General features: G+C 39.0%; 1 protein-coding gene across 1 annotated transcript; it reads right to left on the reverse strand.

Annotated features, from left to right (window-relative positions):
- Window positions 1-15,871: 15,871 nt before the first annotated feature.
- LOC128114120 (phosphoglycerate kinase 2) lies at window positions 15,872-17,125 on the reverse strand. Its single transcript, XM_052743972.1, has one exon. The coding sequence runs from the start codon at window positions 17,123-17,125 to the stop codon at window positions 15,872-15,874; it is 1,254 nt and encodes a 417-aa protein (XP_052599932.1).
- Window positions 17,126-18,323: the final 1,198 nt, after the last annotated feature.

Genomic DNA, 18,323 nt, shown 5'->3' on the forward strand with positions numbered 1-18,323 from the left:
AGGTAAGTCCCTGTTTCTGAAGACACCACATACTTCAGGTACAGGGCTCTGTGTCACTGGCTCTCATCTGAAAGCTTCCTTCCAGAATTTCCTATGCAATGTGACAGTGGAGAATAGCAATCAGTAGTCCTAATCATCTGTTATGCCTATAAACCACAATAATGACAAGCATGGTAAGGTATCCTCAAAGGTTCATAGTAGCAGTCTTATGTAGGCTATAACCAAGAACATCTAATTGAACTTAAAGACTCCTCAATAAGGGGTACATTATGCTTGGTACTATAAACCTAGCCTAGTTAGAAACCTAGGGCTACTTAGGTCATGGGTCTTAGAGGAGAATTTACCATCAATTTACTAGACCAGTATAATTCCTACTTTGAAAAAACACCAACTGTACAAATTGTTCAGAACTGCTGTGGTATGAGTAAGGCTTATCCGTGCCCTGCTGGGGACCAGCTTCAGCAGAGATCAGACTCAAGAAGGGTGGATGCAGCAGGCAATATAAAGAAGTTGCACAAGACAACAGTTTGAATTTTTTCTGAGGCTCTAGGATTATTTTATTTGATACTGTGCTCTGGAGGCAGTATATAGAAGAGAATACTTATTTATAACTATCCCAGAGCCACAGAGATTAATTTTAGATCCTACAACAATGATTACATCAGTCTATATTTGCATTTCAAAAAATATCTAATACAGGTCTATTTGCCAACATGAACCAAAACATTCTTTAAAAGATATAATAATAAAATTCAATGATCACAGTTCCTGGAGCAAGTGGACAAACTTTAACTAGGCGGGGGAGGAGAGGCCTTGAATGTTTCATCATGGTCACTGTTGCCAGACAATTAGGATCTAAAAGGCTAATTCTTAACTTATAATAAAGCAAACCAAAAATTCTCACCAAATTATACTATAATGTATTTTAAACCTTTGTAAATATACTAATTTATACATCTATATAATTTATACAGCATTCCTATCTTTCTTATTTTTATAATCTTCTAATGACTAACTCATCATGTGAAATCATATCCTTTTTCTTGATTCTTAGTTTTCAAATTTTCATTTTATATCTATAAAAGCATTAATATCTTCATTAAAAAATGGGCAAAAAATGTTCCCAAACTTATTTGTCGGTATTTTGTACTTTCCCAATCTTGGTCTTCATCTCCATTTCCACAGTTTAGTTAGAACATACTGTTCAGTCATCTCATCAATATTAATACTTTCAAATGCATAGGTTTTATATTACTTTTTTCAATAAATTTATTCATCTTATTTCCTTTCCCAGACCATCTCAGACCATCACTATTTTGAGGGCAAAAGGGAACAAGTCAGTGAATCCTAAAACCACTACACAATGATTTTATTTTTTGAGTAAAAATCTAAAGGAGGAAGTGGGGCTGTATCCAGTCAACCAGAAACTGGACTTTGTCACACAGTTTCTTTACCAAACAACTGTCCTACAGTCTCTTTAGCTAAGTGACGAGGAACTGGAACTTTGTCACACAGTCTCCTTAGCCACACAACAGTCATACATTCTATTCAGCTAAATAGTGAGTGGAGCCACCATCTTCCCCTTTTTTATTTTTTAGTTGATCCATTTGAAATTCCACTGACAGTGTTCTGATGCCTCATGCTAGTCATTGTAAGATGACTGGAAAAAGAAAAAATAATAAGTAAGAAAATAAAAATTATCAATTCCAAATTAATAAAAAAAATGGCCCAAGAGTAGTGGAACCTATATATTTCCTAATAGCCTTAAGGAAAGAAGTTGAGACTTTTTTCACTTTTGAAGAATCAATATGAGTTTTACTTATAGCAGAAATTTTTTCAGGTAGATTATGTTTGAACAATCCCAAACTCCCTTAAGGTGAGCTTGAATCCTGTCCCAAGAATGTTCTGAAGCATTGTGTGATAAAGGAGTAACACAAATGCAGTGGAATTGTGAGTGACAGTCTATTGATAATCTAACATTAATATATTGAATTTGATTTCCTATATAAAGCACTGTTTCTTTCAAAGCATTAAGTCTTTCCTGAATACCTCTATCCATGTGTTCCTGAATCATAAGGGCAATAGAAACATTTTTTGATAATTAATGCACATGTTGAGCTGCATGAATTTGTTTAACCAAAGCAGCAGTAGAAAAAAAACAAAACTAGCTGCAATACCAATTGATGCAGTAACTCCTAAAATTAAAGTTGCCACACAACGTTTATCTCTGTAAAAAGCATGTACAACATTATTCATAACATGTAAACCAGGATTAGCATACCAATTGCCAGTATTACTAACAGGAAGTAAAATATGACATGATTGGCCTAATGTAACAAAAGCCTCATATGTTACATTAGAAGTAATACAATTGGGACCTGTCTCAACTGAATGAACCAGGCTCTGCTGACTCCCCATGGGAGACCTTGACTTGGAGGAGGTGGGATTGGGGGATGTTTAGGGAGGGACTGCTGGGTGGTGGAAAGAGGGAGGAGGGGGGATCTGTGGTTGGTATGAAAAGTGAATAAAATAATATTAATAATCATGAATAATAAAGAAGATATTCAATTAGAAAGAACACAATGTTTACAAAGTATTTTAAATGAACCATTGTTATTCTCAAAAGTACATAAAGAACCAATGAATTCACTATGTAAATTGCACAAGGAGCTCCAACACAGGCGTCTCTTGATCATTTGTATCAAACATTACTGGATAACACCTGAGCAAAGGTCCCCTGCTCTGTCAGCTTCTCTAACTATAGCAGCAAAAACTACAGGCTCCTTGTCCATTTTTGGCCTCTTTTTAGGTTTCCTTTGAAAAGGAGATAATGAGGTGGCCAATCCTCCTTAAAATTTTAAATTTCTTCTACCTCTCAGTCACTTTCTGTTTGAAAAGACTCCCCATTCTTCTTATCTCTTTTCTCCTCATTACTAACCTCCTTTCCTAAAGGATCTTTAAAAAGAAGAGGAGCAATTGATTTATTATGAGGAGAAGTTTCTGTAGATTTTTTTACATTTAGGGAAATCCCCAACTTCCACTGGAGCCAAAGCCTGCTGGCTTAATGACCAATAAGCTAAAGCATTTACAGGTATGCCTTGTGGCCCATTGGATTCATACCAATATCTAATATCTTCTCTTACTTTATCCCAATTACCAATATCTAGGGAGCCTTGATCAGGAAACCAAGGACTAAGCTCATGCACAAACTGTAAAAACTCACAAACTTGATTGTCATCTACTTTTATTCTTTTCTTTTTCAATTATGTTTTGAAATATCAACAAAAAACTTCCTTTCCTTAGACTCCACCTGTCCCATTGTATTAATTTTTCTTTTTTCTTATATACTCTCTTCAGCCCTATTCAATGACCAGGAGAATTTTATTAATTCTTTCTTATTAATCACATTCACCCAACCCAACTCTTTGACAGGTGGTCTGCAGTACCCTTGTGGGATTCTCGCTACACCAGAAACATCTTATTAATACTTATCCTACTTCAGGTCTGATGTTCAGGCACCACTTATGCTGGGCACCAGCTGCAGCAGTGATCAGGACGGGAGAAGGGTGGATGGAGCAGGCGATGTAAAGAACTTGTGCCGGACAGCTGTTTGAATCTTTTCTGAGCCTCTAGGAATATTTTATTTGATACTGTGCTTGGGAAGCAGTGTATGGAAGAGAATATATGTCTCTCTCTTCCCAGAGCCACAGAGTTTATTTTTATATCCTACAACAATGATTACATCAGTCTATATTTGCACTTCAAAAAATATCAAATACGTGACTGTTTTCTCAACATGAACCAAAATGTCCTTTAAAAGTCATAATCATAAAATTCAATGATCACAGTTCCTGGAGCAAGTGGACAAAGTTTAACTAGGCGGGGGAGGAGAGGCCTTGAATGTTTCCTCATGGTCACCGTTGCCAGACAAATGGAATCTAAAAGGCTAGTTCTTAACTTATAATAAGCAAACCAAAAATTCTTATCAAATTATACTATAATCTATTTTAAACCTTTGTATATATCCTAATTTATATATCTACACAATTTCTGCAACATTCCTATCTTTCTTATTTTTATAATTATATAATGACTAACCCATAATATAAAATTATATCCTTTTTCTTGATTCTTAGTTTTCAAATTTGCATTTTATATCTATAAAAGCACTAATATATTCACTACAAAATGAGCAGAAAATGTTCCCAAACTCATTTGTGGGTTTTTTTGTACTTTCCCAATCTTAATCTTCTTCTCCATCTCCATGGTCTAGTTAGAACATTCTGTTCAGCAATTTCATCAATATTAATACTTTCAAATGCGTGGGTTTTATATTACTTTTTCAATAAATTTATTCATCTTATTTCCTTTCCCAGACCATTGGAGACTATCAATATTTTGAGGGCAGGAGGGAACAAGTCAGTGAATCTTAAAACCATTATACAAATGATTTTATTTTTTAAGTAATAAAACTAAAGGAGGAAGTGGGGCTGTATTCACTCAACTATTTATCTCAAAATACTTTACGTTGATATGGATTGGTTTATTGATATAAATTTAAGGTCAAATTTGTCATATTGTATGCATATTTCTATTCTTGTTTAAAGTATTATGTTTATGCAATTTATTTAAAATTTCAATGTATAATTAAGAAATACAGATTAATAATCAGATATCACAATCAAACATATAATCTTGTTAGTTTTCTAGGTATACAAAGAAATATTTTAATTCGGTAGGCAATCTTCAAACACTTCAAAGCTACAGAATACGGCATTTAAAATGTTTTAAGAACTTAGACTTTTCTGGACAGTGAGACATGTCTGCTCCTGGTAGCACCAATTACTTCAGAAAGGATGAGGGGCATTGAAAAAACCCATTATGAAGTTCGCTTACAATGTGGAAAAAACTAGCTGATTGGGTAAGGAACTGCTCTTGCCTGGACTGCTTGATAAACTGGACATAGGAAGTGACCACTGAATTTTGCCAAAACAAGGTGATATGGCCCTTCAGGTTTCTGTTTCACAAAACAAACGGCCAGACATTCTGCAGGCCACAGAGAAAAGCAACTGATCAACTTTGCCATTAGGCAGAACAGTCCTTCAAATTTCCTGCTTCACTGAAAAGTCTGTCAGACACTCTAGGACTTTAGGCTGAAGATGGATGCCCCAATGTTACAAAAGAACGTTGGGTGTGTGTCCAGGCAGACAGCTGCCTGTGATTACTTCCATGTTTTAGAAGTTGCTTACATTGCACGTCCTGTTTACTTGGGTAATATTATATTACTGTGGGGTCTTTAATGGAGTTGAAGACTAGATAGTTATAATTATAGATTTTCTTAATTATGATAAAAGGTAAATTAGAAATAAAACTTTAGACTCACAATAATAAAATGGATGATAGAATATTTTCTTTAATTTTTCCAAATACAATTAGTCTTTAGATATTGTAACTGTAATTCCTATTGATAACTGTTTTGTTATATGTAATTTTACTATATTAAAATGAAAATCTTCCTTTGTGATTAGACAGAGAAGGGCAAGTGCGGTGGGATGGTCTTTCTGTAGGCTGTGATTGTGTGTTGCTACCATGGTTAATAAAGAAGCTGCTATGACCTATGGCAAGGCAGAATAAAGCCATGCAGGGAATCCAAGCAAGAGACAATGCAAATCAAAGCAGAAAGAAATGCAAATCAAACGACTCTGAGATATCATCTTACACATGTCAGAATGGCTAAGATCAAGAACACTGGTAACAGTTTATGTTGGAGAGGATGTGAAGCAAGGGGAATACTCCTCTACTGTTGGTGGGAATGCAAGCTGGTACCGCCATTTTAGAAATCAGTATGGTGCTTTCTCAGAGAATTGGGAATTAATCTTCCTCAAGAATCAGCTATACCACTCTTGGACATATACCCAAGGAATGCTCATTCATACCACAAGGACACATGCTCAACTAAGCTCATAGCAGCATTATTTGTAATAGCCAGAACTTGGAAACAACCTAGATGTCCTTCAACTGAAGAAGGGATAAAGAAAATGTGGTATATATACACAATGGAGTACTACTCAGCAGAGAAAAACAATGACATCATGAAGTTTGCAGGCAAATGGATAGATAGACCTAGAAAATATCATCCTGAGTGAGGTAACCCAGACTCAGAAAAACTAACATGGTATGTACTCACTCATAAGTGGATACTAGATGTAAAGAAAAGGATACACAGACTGCAACTCACAGCTCCAAGGAGGCTAGCTAGTAAAGAGAATCCTAGGAAAGACACAGGGATCGCCCAGCAAGGGAGAAATGGATGAGATCTACATGAGCAAACTGGGGGTGAGGCGGGTAATGGAGGGTAAGGGTCGGGGGAAAGAGAGCTTGGGGGAGCCTGATGAACTAGCTGGATCAGGAACAGAGTGGGAGAACAAGGAAAGAGAGACCACAATAAATGAAGACACCATGGGAATAGGAAGAAGCAGAGTGCTAGAGAGGTCCCCAGGAATCCACAGAGATGACTCCACCATAGACTACTGGCAATGGTCCAGAGGGTGCCTGAGGTGACCTACTCTGGTGATCGGATGGCCGAACACCCTAACTGTCATGATAGAACCCTCATGCAGTGACTGATGGAAGCAGATGCAGAGATCCACGGCCAAATCCCTGGTGGAGCTCCAGGAGTCCAGTCAACCAAAGAAAGGAGGGATCACATGAGCAAGAGATATCAAGATCATGAATGGAAAAAGTACAGAGACAACTAGCCAAACTAATGGAAACACATGAACTGTGAACCAATAGCTGAGAAACCCCCATGGAACTTTACTAGGTCTTCTGGATAAGTGAGACAGTTGTTTAGCTTGAACTGTTTAGGGGGGCCGCAACCAGTCAGACCAGGACCTGTCCTTAGTGCATGAGCCAGCTTACTGGAACCTAGTGCCTGTGCTGAGACACTTTGCTCAGCCTTGGTACAGGGAGGAGGGGAGTGGACCTACCTCAAATAAATGTACCAGGCTCTACTGACTCCCTAGGGGAGATTTTGCCATGGAGAAGGTGGGGATGGGAGGTAGTTTTGGAGGGAAGACTGGGGGGGTGGGAGGATTGTGGACAGGGGAATCCATGGTTGATATGTAAAATGAATAGAAAGATCTCTAAATAAAAGAAAAAAAATTTTATTCATTTTACATACCAACCATAGATCCCTCTCTCCCTTTCTTCCCCTCCAGTCCCCCACCCCTGCTGCCAAGACCAGCCATCCCATCCCCTCCTCCAAAAGGTTGCGACCTCCCATGGGGAGTCAGCAAGGCCTGGTACATTCAGTTGAGGCAGGACTAAGCCCCTCCCCACTGCATCAAGGCTGAGCAAGGTGTCCCACCAAAGGTAATGGGCTCCAGAAAGCAAGCTCATGCACCAGGAACAGAGCCTGATCCCACCAGCAGGAGCCCCTCAAACAGACCAAGCTACATAACTGTCTCCCATATGCAGAGGGCCTAGTCCAGTCCCTGTCATTATAGAGCCTTCATCTAGTAACAGATGGAAGCAGATGCAGAGGGCCAGAGCCAAGCACCAGGCTGAGCTCCAGGAGTCCAGTTGAAGAGAAAGAAGAGGGATAACATGAGCAAGGGGGGGGGGAGGGGGGGTCAAGTTCATGATGGGGAAATCCACAGAGATAACTGAACCAAGCTCATAGGAACGCACAAACTTTAGACTGACAGCTGTGGAATCCTTCAATTTTAATAAAACAATTATCGATCATGAAGTTCAGATGATAAGATTTTAGCTGTGAATTGTAGTACAGTTTGTTTTCTGAATTCACCATTATTCACTTCTCATTAGAACTATAGAACCAGCTTTAGCAAGTTAAAATATTTCACATGAAACTAGAGTGCAGTCTCATAAGCCCAAGTGTTGTGAACTGATCATCCAGAAGATAAAGAAACGAAGAACAAAGAATATGAAAGCACTGACGGCTGTAGGATGTCTTGCTGTACGCTATGAATATGTCTTGCTCTGATTGGCTAATAAAGAAGTTATAGCCAGGCAGGAAATCTGACAGACACATAAAGAAGAAAGGCAGAGGTGGAGGAGACATGGCAAAACATAGATTAAGAATTAATTATGGGTTAATTTAAGTATAAGGGCTAGTCAGTAATAAGCCTGAGTAAGTGGCCCAGCAGTTATAATTAATATAAGCTTATGAGTGATTATTTTATAAGTGGCTATGGGACCATGGGGGGCTGGGTGGGACACAGGAAAACTTGTGGTTACAACTGATACCTGAAAAGTTCTTAATACATCAGATTTCACTCCTCCAATTTCTTTTCAGAAAAGCACAGGTCTCCCAGGGATATCAATCAAACATGTCCTATCATGTTGTAATAAGACTAAGTACATCCCCTTAAGTTAAGGTTGTGTGAGGCAACCCAATAGGAGGAAAGGGGTCCCCAAAGCAGGAAAAAGAGTCAGAAAAGGCCCCTATTCCCACTGTTAGAGGTTCCATAATAAGACTAAATGACACAACTGTAACATGTGCAGAGAGCCTAGGTCAGTCCCATGCAAGCTCACTGGTTGTCACAGTTCAATCTCTGTGAGCTCCAGTGATCCCAGGTAAATTGATTCTGTAGGTTTTCTTGTGGTGTCATTGACCCTTCTGCCTCCTGCAATCCTTTCTCCCTATCGAATTCTCCACAGGTGCCTGCCCTGAGGAGATTTCTACCAGGGTCCAGAACAGAAACTACAAGAGGCTAGGATATGATCTGAGGGATATCAAATGAATCTAAGCAAGCTGAGTTCTTTAGTCCATTTGCTTTATTCTTCTCGGTCAATTATATCTACACAGCTTCTTTTCTGTTTTCATACTTAGCTCCTCTCATTCCCTTCTGCTGTTTTCTCATATCTATCTAGTTCTTTCCATTTCTTGTCCCTCTTTGTTCCTCCAAGCACACACACACACACACACACACACACACACACACACACACACACACACACACACACACACACATATATATTCATTAACAACTTTTAAGTAAAAACTACAAGGTAAACTCTCAGGGACAAGTATTCTTGGCAAAGACTTGGTCAGCTTAATTTGTGACTGACAATAGCTGTAAGTTTGTAAAAGGTTCTGGCTATCTCTTAAAGGGATAGCTACAAGGGTTACAAGGGAAGAAATTAAACCAATGAGAGATTTAGGAAAAGGGAAAAAATACATGTACTCTTATGTAATTAATAATATCCAGACATGGTTAGACAGTTAACAGCCTTTTCTGTGAATCACCTGAATCTCAGGACCTATACATAAATAGTCTACTGAGCCTAAAATCTTGCAAAAATTGGTGTAGAAATAAGTTCAAAGTGTATATTGTGCTTTGATCAGAGGGAGGAGGTGCCAGTGGAGGAAGCTTAGGGGAACCCAAGTGCTATTCATCTCTTGAAGGACTAAGATATACCAAGGCCAGACACCTGCACTATCACTTCTAGTTCGACATAATTCTTCTAAAGGGTTTTGTTCTAACAATTCCAGGCACCTGCAATTCTACTCTATGAAAGTTCTATGAAGCCAATGTTTACCTTGTCCGTGGCTAAGGATGGAGAACAAGACATCTAAGTGTCTACAGTTCACATGGCACAATAGACCCAGTTATAAAACATATTTAGTATGTTTCTAATCATAAAAATTGTACAGTTAAATAAGAAACCATCTTCTAGACTATCCACACACATGTGTGCCCATAAGATTAAGATGCAGTCATGAGATTACATGTACACATAACATGGAAATGCACGATAAAAGAGGTGGTATCACCGCTGTTATTCCACAAGAAGTTTACAATAAGAAACAGCCAATTTATTAAAAGGCAGTATTTCCATAACGCCTTGTGTGATGGATTCCTCTAACAGAATCCTTATTTTTGATAGGTTGACCTTCTGAACTCTAGTTGTCACCTGCAGTGTACTCCCATGGTCTTTTGCTAGAAGCAGCTCTCAATACCTCCCTGTCTCCTGAAGGATTTCATGAGCTCTGATTAGTATTTCACTGTGGGTCTCTGCATCTGCTTCCATCAGTTGCTGGATGAAGCCTCTCTGATGACGATTATGATAGGCACCAGGCTGCAAGAAAAGCAGAGTATCATTACGAATCATTTCATGGACTCTCCCACCCTCCACATGTTTGTTTCTATCCTAGGTCTCAGGGCTATCAAGCCTCTGGTTCCTGGTCCTCCAGGCTGTGTCAGGCGTGGGCTCCCTCTGGTGGCAAGAGTCTCAAGTAGGGCCAGTTATTGGTTGGACACTCCTACAAGCTCTGTGGTAACAACCTTTACCCAGGACAACTTGCAGGCATTACAAATTGTAGGTCAAAGTTATTGTAACTGGATTGGTGTCCCAGTCCATCCACTGGAAAGCCTTGCATGGTTACAGAAGATTTCCAGTTCAGGTTATGTATCCTCCATTACTATAGTTTTTCATGGAGTCACAATTATAGATTCCTGGGAGTTCCTACTGTACTAGGTTTCTACCACAGCAAATGTCCTCCAATTACACCCATCTCTCCTAGGATTCTCTCCTTCCATCCCCCAATCTGTTCCCTCCTGTTCCTATCTCCACCTGCCCCAAGTCCACCTGTGAAGTCTATTCTATTTCCCCTTCCCAGAGAGACCCATGTATCCTGCCATGAGTCTTTCTGGGTCTGTAGATTGTAGCATGCTTATCCATTATTTCACAGCTCATATCCACTTATAAGTGAGTACTTACCATTTTTGTATTTCTGGGTCTGCATTACCTCACTCAGACATCTGGTAATTTTAAATATAGAATCAGTTAGTAGTGACGGGGGAGGGACTTCCTTGCCAGGCAGATCCCACTGTCCCATTGGTTAATGATAATGTTGTTGATGGAGGGCAAATGTGGGCATGGAATAGTCACATCCACAGTACTCAATGCTCAGAGTCCCTGAACCCAGAATGTACTCTGTGTAATATGTACATAACTTCTGACTGACTATGCACTAAGAAATTATTTTATGTGTATGGGTGCCATGCCTGCATTTATGTCTGTGTAACATGTCATAATTATTGTCCATGAAGACCAGATAGGGTGTCAGATCCCCTGGGACTAGAGTTACAGGTGATTGTGAGCTTCCATGTGGATGATGGCAAATGAACCTAGGACCTCTACAAGAGCAGCCAGTGTTCTTAGCTACTGAGCTATCTCTCTGTCCTCAAGCATGTGCATTGTATGCTACTAGAATCAGAAGAGTGATGTTTAGAAATGCTAAAAAACACACTAACCCTCTCTTCTCTTAAGCGTGAGGGTCAATGCTGCATTTATTGACTAAGTAACCTACTGTTGCTAGTCTGAGTTTTCATGCACCTTTCAGTGTCTTTAACAAATAGGGAAAAGTGGAATATTTAATATGGGAAGGATCAAACAAATCTAATGTGTGGTTTAGCAGTAAATTCCCCTATGGCAAGTAATAAGTATTGACTGTTATGAATATGTGCAAACTGGTGCATTTAGATGATGAACAAATATTTATTTTAAATATGTTTATGAAAAACAATTGGCTAAAAGGATTCAATGTAGTTTCTTAATATGAAAAACTTTTCAGGTGCATTTTTATAAAATAACAAATAGCCTAAAATGGAGATGAGATTTTCTTCATGTTCCTGATGAGAACATTAAAAAAAACAAGTCCCAGGAAAGGGACTGAAGACAGGTATGGCTGGAGAGAGACTATATATTTTCAATTACTGGGAGAAATAATAGGAAAATTATATTCTAGCTCTTATAATTTGATGCCAGCTAGAGGACGTTAGAGATACCTCAATGCTGCCAACAAATCTCAAGCTTTGTTGACATAATAAATTTAATTTACAATGGACACTGTTCTTTCCTAGGAAGCAGTCATTGCAGTGGAAGAAGGATGTGTTTGCTTGAGGAGGCCATGACCCTGTAGTTGTTTGCTGGCTCTATTTGATCCTGATTGGCATAAAGCTTCCTTTGGACACTGAAGACAGTAAAGACATCATGCATATTAGATTTGCTCATCGATCCCAACAGATTCTTGCTTTGGGAGAGGCCACTGAATATCTTCTCAAGGGCCTACAGTCTTATCTGGTACTTTGGTGTCTAACCTTGTCTCATATTTATCTAAGACGACCAAGGCCATTCTACATTATTAAAATACGAAGTGGACAGAATCCTTTTATTTTGTCCATGTTCATACATGTTCTCTAGGCACCTTGATAAGTCATATTCTTTTGTGTAAGCAAATTCCTTCTACACCTCACCTGCTTGAATTGCTTAGAAGAGCAGACCAAAGTCTTGTTTTGTATCTGTGTTATAATAAAAAAAATGGTGACATGCTGCAACAATCTACTCCTTGGGGATCTGCTATAACATAGCTATTTTAATACAGTAACTGTGTGGGTTGTGTTACTATGAAGAACATGAAGTAGAATATGTTCTGCCAGCCTTGATGTAGAAGTGGAAAATGTAAAATCTTTGAATGTGGGTTCGATACATGAGTAGGGCATCTTGTTTCTTTTTTTCTGCAATTGCAGTGTTGAGGCTTCATGAGACTTGCATTTTGAACATATTTGCTGCTTACATAATAATAGATCTACTAATTCTATTTATGTACTGAGGAAATAGCAAAGATAAGCATACAGTTGTGAATATTAAGTACTTATTTATCTGATTCATTTGCATTCCCTTAAAGGTGGAAAACCGGAGACAGCAAATTTATAAAGTAGTGGTAGCTAACTTAAACAAGATACATTGCCCTCCTTTTGTGATCCTGACTACCTATCCCACTGATGTGGAACTACAAGGTAAATGGAATGAATATTTGTGAATCTGAGTCATAACACAGGGTGCATACTGCTTGTGCTTTGAAGCAGGGGACATTGTCATTTAATGTTATCCTAGTGGTCTATAGGCTACTTTCCACAGCATGGGATGTCTTGGTTGTAAAGTTGCTCTTAGGTTTGTTACTATTATATCCAACCCTAGTCCTCAATACACACCCACCATATTTACTGCATGCTTTCCTGGGTACTGTTCTTGTCACACTGCAGGGCCATAGGGTTGAAACTGGTTTCATCCTTGGGTCATATTGAGGATTCTAGGCATAGAATTGTGTCTGCAGGGACAGACATGTGACCAACCTAAGGAGGTCATATCAATACTGGAGAATGAGCTGAAACCCATAGTAGAGTCAGGAATTCTCTGCCTCTTGAGTTCCTTGATGCACATACAGGGTGAGAGCCATCCCCCACTGTAGTGTTAAGTTTTATCTTCGTTCAGGTGAGGGTACTCCACTATTCCTGGGTCAACTCTGGTAGGTTCTTGGACTTGGTTCTCTTGATATGGTTTAAAAACCCATGTATTCACACACTCCCAATATACTTTGGTGACCTTATAAGGTGATGCTTTTTCCTGCTTTAGGAAAAAGTTATTAAAGTCTGTGCCTCATGGCTGGTGTTAGACAGCAATGCTTGTCAAAAGTGTCACCATGGGCAAGGCAAAAGCTGAAATACAGAATATGAAACTACTTAAGAAGAGTCTGCCGACCTCAGCACCTGCCCTGGCTGTGGGCAGCACAGACATCAGGCAGAATGAAAAGTGGAAGAAGGACCTGCCAAAATAAGCACTCTTTCTTTTTTTTCTTTTTCTTTCCAAATAGGTACTCATTAAATTTTCATAAATTGTATTTAATTTTTGTTTTAATTTTTTTCTTTAGTTCAAAATATATATTTCCCCCTCATATAATATATAATATACCCTGATTAAGATTTTTCTCCCCCTCTACTCCTCCCAGTTCCCCACTACCTCCCCTCCCATCTTGATTCACTCCCTTTTTGGCACTCATGAGAAAACAGTCTTCTAGGGCTGGTGGGTGGGAGGAGGGAGGACAGGGGAATCCATGGCTGATATGTGAAATCAAGTTACATATTATAAAATAAAAATATATAAAAAAGATAATGAAACAAAACAGGATCCAACACATCAAAAGTGGACAAAACAAACAGAAGGAAAAAAGCCCATACCCTCAACAAGGTGAACACCTTCTGCTCTGCCATTACAAGCTAACTAGATCAAAGTCTCCAAAACCATATGCCTACATAGACCCGTCCTCCTTTTCCATTGTTTCTGATCTGTGTCACGGTGAAGGGAAGTCTGGCTAGCATAATTAGTCTGTCGAATTAAAACAAATTAAAAGGGGGGAAAAAGGCAGAAGATGATGACCCAATGAAAATATCAAAGCCAAGTGGTTTAGATTGCTACTGAAGAAAAAAAAAAGCAAGGAGTGGGGGAGCCTCAGGTGTTAAGCAAGAAAAAAAAAGATATAAACATCTGAGTGTATCGACAGTAAGTTTCCAAATGGGAAAACTGACTTAGCCCATGCCAAAAGGACCATGATAGGAAACATGGTTTAATAGAGATTGTGGAAATGGAATGTTCTAATGGTGAGCTACATTTTGGACTAATATGATGCTTATCTCTTGTGTGAAGTAACCATGAAATTTATAGTGAGCAACAGTTGAAGGAGAAATTTTCTTTCAGATTTAAAATCTCTGCTTACATTCTGTAAGTATCCCACCCCCCACAATATAGTATGTGACTGGCCACCTTAGGAAATTAAAGATTTGTTAAGAATCTAAAATTTAAAATAGAAAAAAAACCCAGCAAAATCAGATTGTGATGTTTTCTAGAGGATGTAAGAACATGGAAGTTGATCTCTGCTCTACAAAGAGGTACAATGCAAACACACTGCTTAGATGTGGGAGACGGTTGAGATAAGGGAAAAACCATGTCCTTATTGAAGAATTGAAGCAAGAGACAACAGAAAAGAGACAACAACACATTCTAAGAGTGGGAGTCCACCACTGAAAACATCCTGGGAAGCAGTGCCAGAGTGGAGGTTCTCATCTGCTAAAGACTGAATTCCTGTGATAAAACTCTGAGGGAGAGACATGGAAACAGTATTTAGACCTTCACACTTCCCAGTTCTGCCTCCAAGGGCTTGATCAGGTGTGCACAGTTAAAACTGGGAAAAGCTTCCTATTCTTTGCATCCAGATTTTGAAGGAGGAGGAGGAGGAGGAAGAGGAGGAGGAGGAGGAGGAGGAGGAGAAGAACCAATAAGTATTTGTGTTTCTTACATATTTTGTTCCTTTTAAAATGAGTTTTAAAATCTTTCTAAATACTGAAATACATACATTTTCATTTCAGAAAACAACTGTAAGAATTCAATTGTCATATATTACTAAATGTTGTTTGCTTTCTCAAGTAAACTTTTATCCATGCCCTGAATTTGATTTTTAGCTTCCTCATTAGTGTAGATATCAGTAGATTTTACTTTTTCATTTTGTAAAAGAAAATTATTGGAATTGCTAAATACTTCTTTTTCTTATTTAGGAAAAAAACTGTTAATAGAGATCTAAATAGCAGTCACATTTGCATAATGACTTTCTGTTAATTTTGGTCATTTTAGCATTTAACACTTAGACAACTTTTACACCCTACTTCCCCTATAGCAGATTCTGCGTTATTTCCCACATTCAGAGAGAAATAATCAAGTTCAACTAAAGTAAAGATGACACATTCAACTGATTCGCCTCACTTCTTTAATAGGTGACATGAGAATGTTTCCTCCTTATGAAGTACAGTGGCAAGCCCTGATGAGATCTTGAAGAGAGTAACAAAAGCATGACAGAATTAACAAGTGTGCTCATGTTGTACATATGGCACACTGCTTGCCTGGGGCTTGATAGAGAGCAGACATTAACCAAAGTGAACTTCAGATGTAAAGGCACTAAGTTGGATTCAGGACTCCATACTGGAAATAGGAAGCAAGAGCACTTTGACAATTACATGTTGCTCAGGGCCTCCACCCCAGGAAGGATTTTACCTTCCAGCAGCTCTAGACTAGCCCCACCTCCAGTGCTCACATGGCTGACCTTATTTTCAGTGTCCCATTTGGCACAGCAAGTAGCAGTATCTCCACCCCCTATAATGGTGACACAGCCCTTGGAGGTGGCCTTTACAACTTCATCCATGAGGGCTTTGGTTCCCTTAGCAAAGGCATCCCATTCAAATACCCCCATAGGTCCATTCCAAATAATAAGCTTTGCCTGGGCCACAATTTGAGCATTGTTTTTAATGCTGTCAGGACCACAGTCCAAACCCATCCAGCCAGATGGTATGCCAGATTCTAGAGTGGCTTGTCCAACTTTTGCATGCTCATCAAACTTGTCAGCGGTTACAAAGTCAACAGGAAAGGTTATCTTTACACCGTTCTTTTCTGCTTTGGCCATGATCTCTTTGACAATTTTGGCTCCCTCTTCATCATATAAGGAAGCACCAATCTCCATGTTCTTGAGTTCCTTCAGGAAGGTGTAAGCCATCCCACCTCCAATAATCATGAAGTTGACTTTGTCTAACATGTTTTTGATGAGTTGAATCTTATCTGTCACTTTGGCTCCACCAAGGATAGCCAGGAAGGGTTTCTCTGGGTGTTCTAAGACCTTGGCAAAGTAATCTAGTTCCTTCTTCATGAGGAACCCAGATGCCTTCTGGGGCAAATTTACTCCCACCATGGAACTGTGGGCTCGGTGTGCGGTGCCAAAAGCATCGTTGACATAGATATCACCGAGTTTCGACAGTGATGCTCTGAAGGCTTCTACTTTAGCTGGCTCAGCGACAACCTTTTTTCCAGAAGAATCCTGACCCTTGCCTTCTTCCTCCACGTGGAAGCGCAGGTTCTCCAAAAGGATGACAGACCCATTATCTGGATTGGCACAAGCTTTCTCTACTTCAGCACCCACACAGTCCTTCAGGAACAAAACATCCTTGCCCAGCATGGATTTGAGCTCAGCAGCAACAGGCTCTAAGGAATATTTGTCTGGCATAGGGACACCGTCAGGCCGGCCAAGGTGACTCATAAGAACTACGGACTTGGCTCCCTTTTCCAGACAGTGCTTGATGCTTGGGATGGCAGCCTTGATTCTCTGGTTGTTGGTGATTTGGTTGTTCTTCATAGGAACGTTAAAGTCTACTCTCATGATGACTCTTTTCCCCTTAACATCTACTTTGTCCAGAGTCAACTTACTAGAAAGAGACATCTTGATGGTATGTTAAACAACCTCTTTACTGCTGCGAGGAGGCTTGCTCGGTGGTGATTTTTAACGCTTGAGCCTTGGCCCCACCCTGTCTCTCTGAGTTCTAAGTCTCCCGCACAACCGCCAGTAATAGGTTTTGAAAGGAAATCCAGCTCTATGATTGGTCCACGATCCTGTCTATCTTGATTGGGAAAGTTTTGCCTGGTACAGGTTCAAACTGCCATCATAGAATCCTAAACAGTGAAACTGAGAGCTGAACACCAAAGATGGGAAATTAAAAAGCTTTCAAAGTAAAAAGCACCAGAGGGTCAGATTTTTTTCTTCCTGGTTCTTGTTTTTACATCATCTTTCAAATATATTTTGTTCCTAAGAAATTAAAAAGTATAACCAACCATAAGAATACCAAAAAATTAAATAACTCTTCCTCACATCCAATCTTCAATTACATTATTGACTAAAATCCTCAGCAATGCAAATGATGAAAATTTGAAAGCAATTTTCTTTAATTCAAGGTAGCATAAGATGCATCCTCTGTCCTTGATAAATATTTCTGATGAGGTCACAGCTTGATGTTAGGCATTTTGATATATTCTTTCTTCGTGTGGGAATCATGTATTTCTCTTAGCATAAGGTTCTTAAATTATTTATTAATTTTTAGACTTCGGTGAAAGAATGCTTGCTACCTCCTGCAGGAGACTAGCACAGGATACTAGCAAAGAGAACATCACATACCTTTCAGGATTCAGGAGTTATGATATTGTCCCTTTTCTTTCTTTCTTCTTTCTTTTGCTTACTCCTTGTATGATTTAGAAATCAAGTATTTCTTGAGTTGAAGTTTTCTACCAAAAATGAAAACAAGTAAAAAAAATTCAAAAGCATATTTATAAGGTTGGCTGAGTGGTGAAACTAGTATGATATCTCTCCAGGTTGCTCTTTTTGTTCAGGATTGCTTAGGGTGTTTGGGGTCTTTAGAGTTTCCACATGTATTTTTGGAGGTTCGTTTTTCTGTTTCTATGATGACTGCCATGTAGGATTGCTTTGAATCTGTAAATCACTTTAAGTAGGTTGATCAGTTTCACAATATTAATTCTACAAATCTGTGAATGTGTGTGGTGGGGGATCTTTCCATATGCCAGTGTCTTCCCCCATCTCTTTTAGAGAAGTAAAGTTTTCATTGTCAAGGTCTTTCAGTTTCTTAGTT

This window comes from Peromyscus californicus, unplaced genomic scaffold, assembly GCF_007827085.1.
Source record: "Peromyscus californicus insignis strain IS unplaced genomic scaffold, ASM782708v3 Scaffold_19__1_contigs__length_69161282, whole genome shotgun sequence".
Taxonomy (NCBI): Eukaryota; Metazoa; Chordata; class Mammalia; order Rodentia; family Cricetidae; genus Peromyscus; species Peromyscus californicus.

Excerpts from the sequence above, each read along its gene's own strand:
- LOC128114120 (XM_052743972.1), bottom strand. The coding sequence starts at position 17,125 with ATGTCTCTTTCTAGTAAGTTGACTCTGGACAAAGTAGATGTTAAGGGG.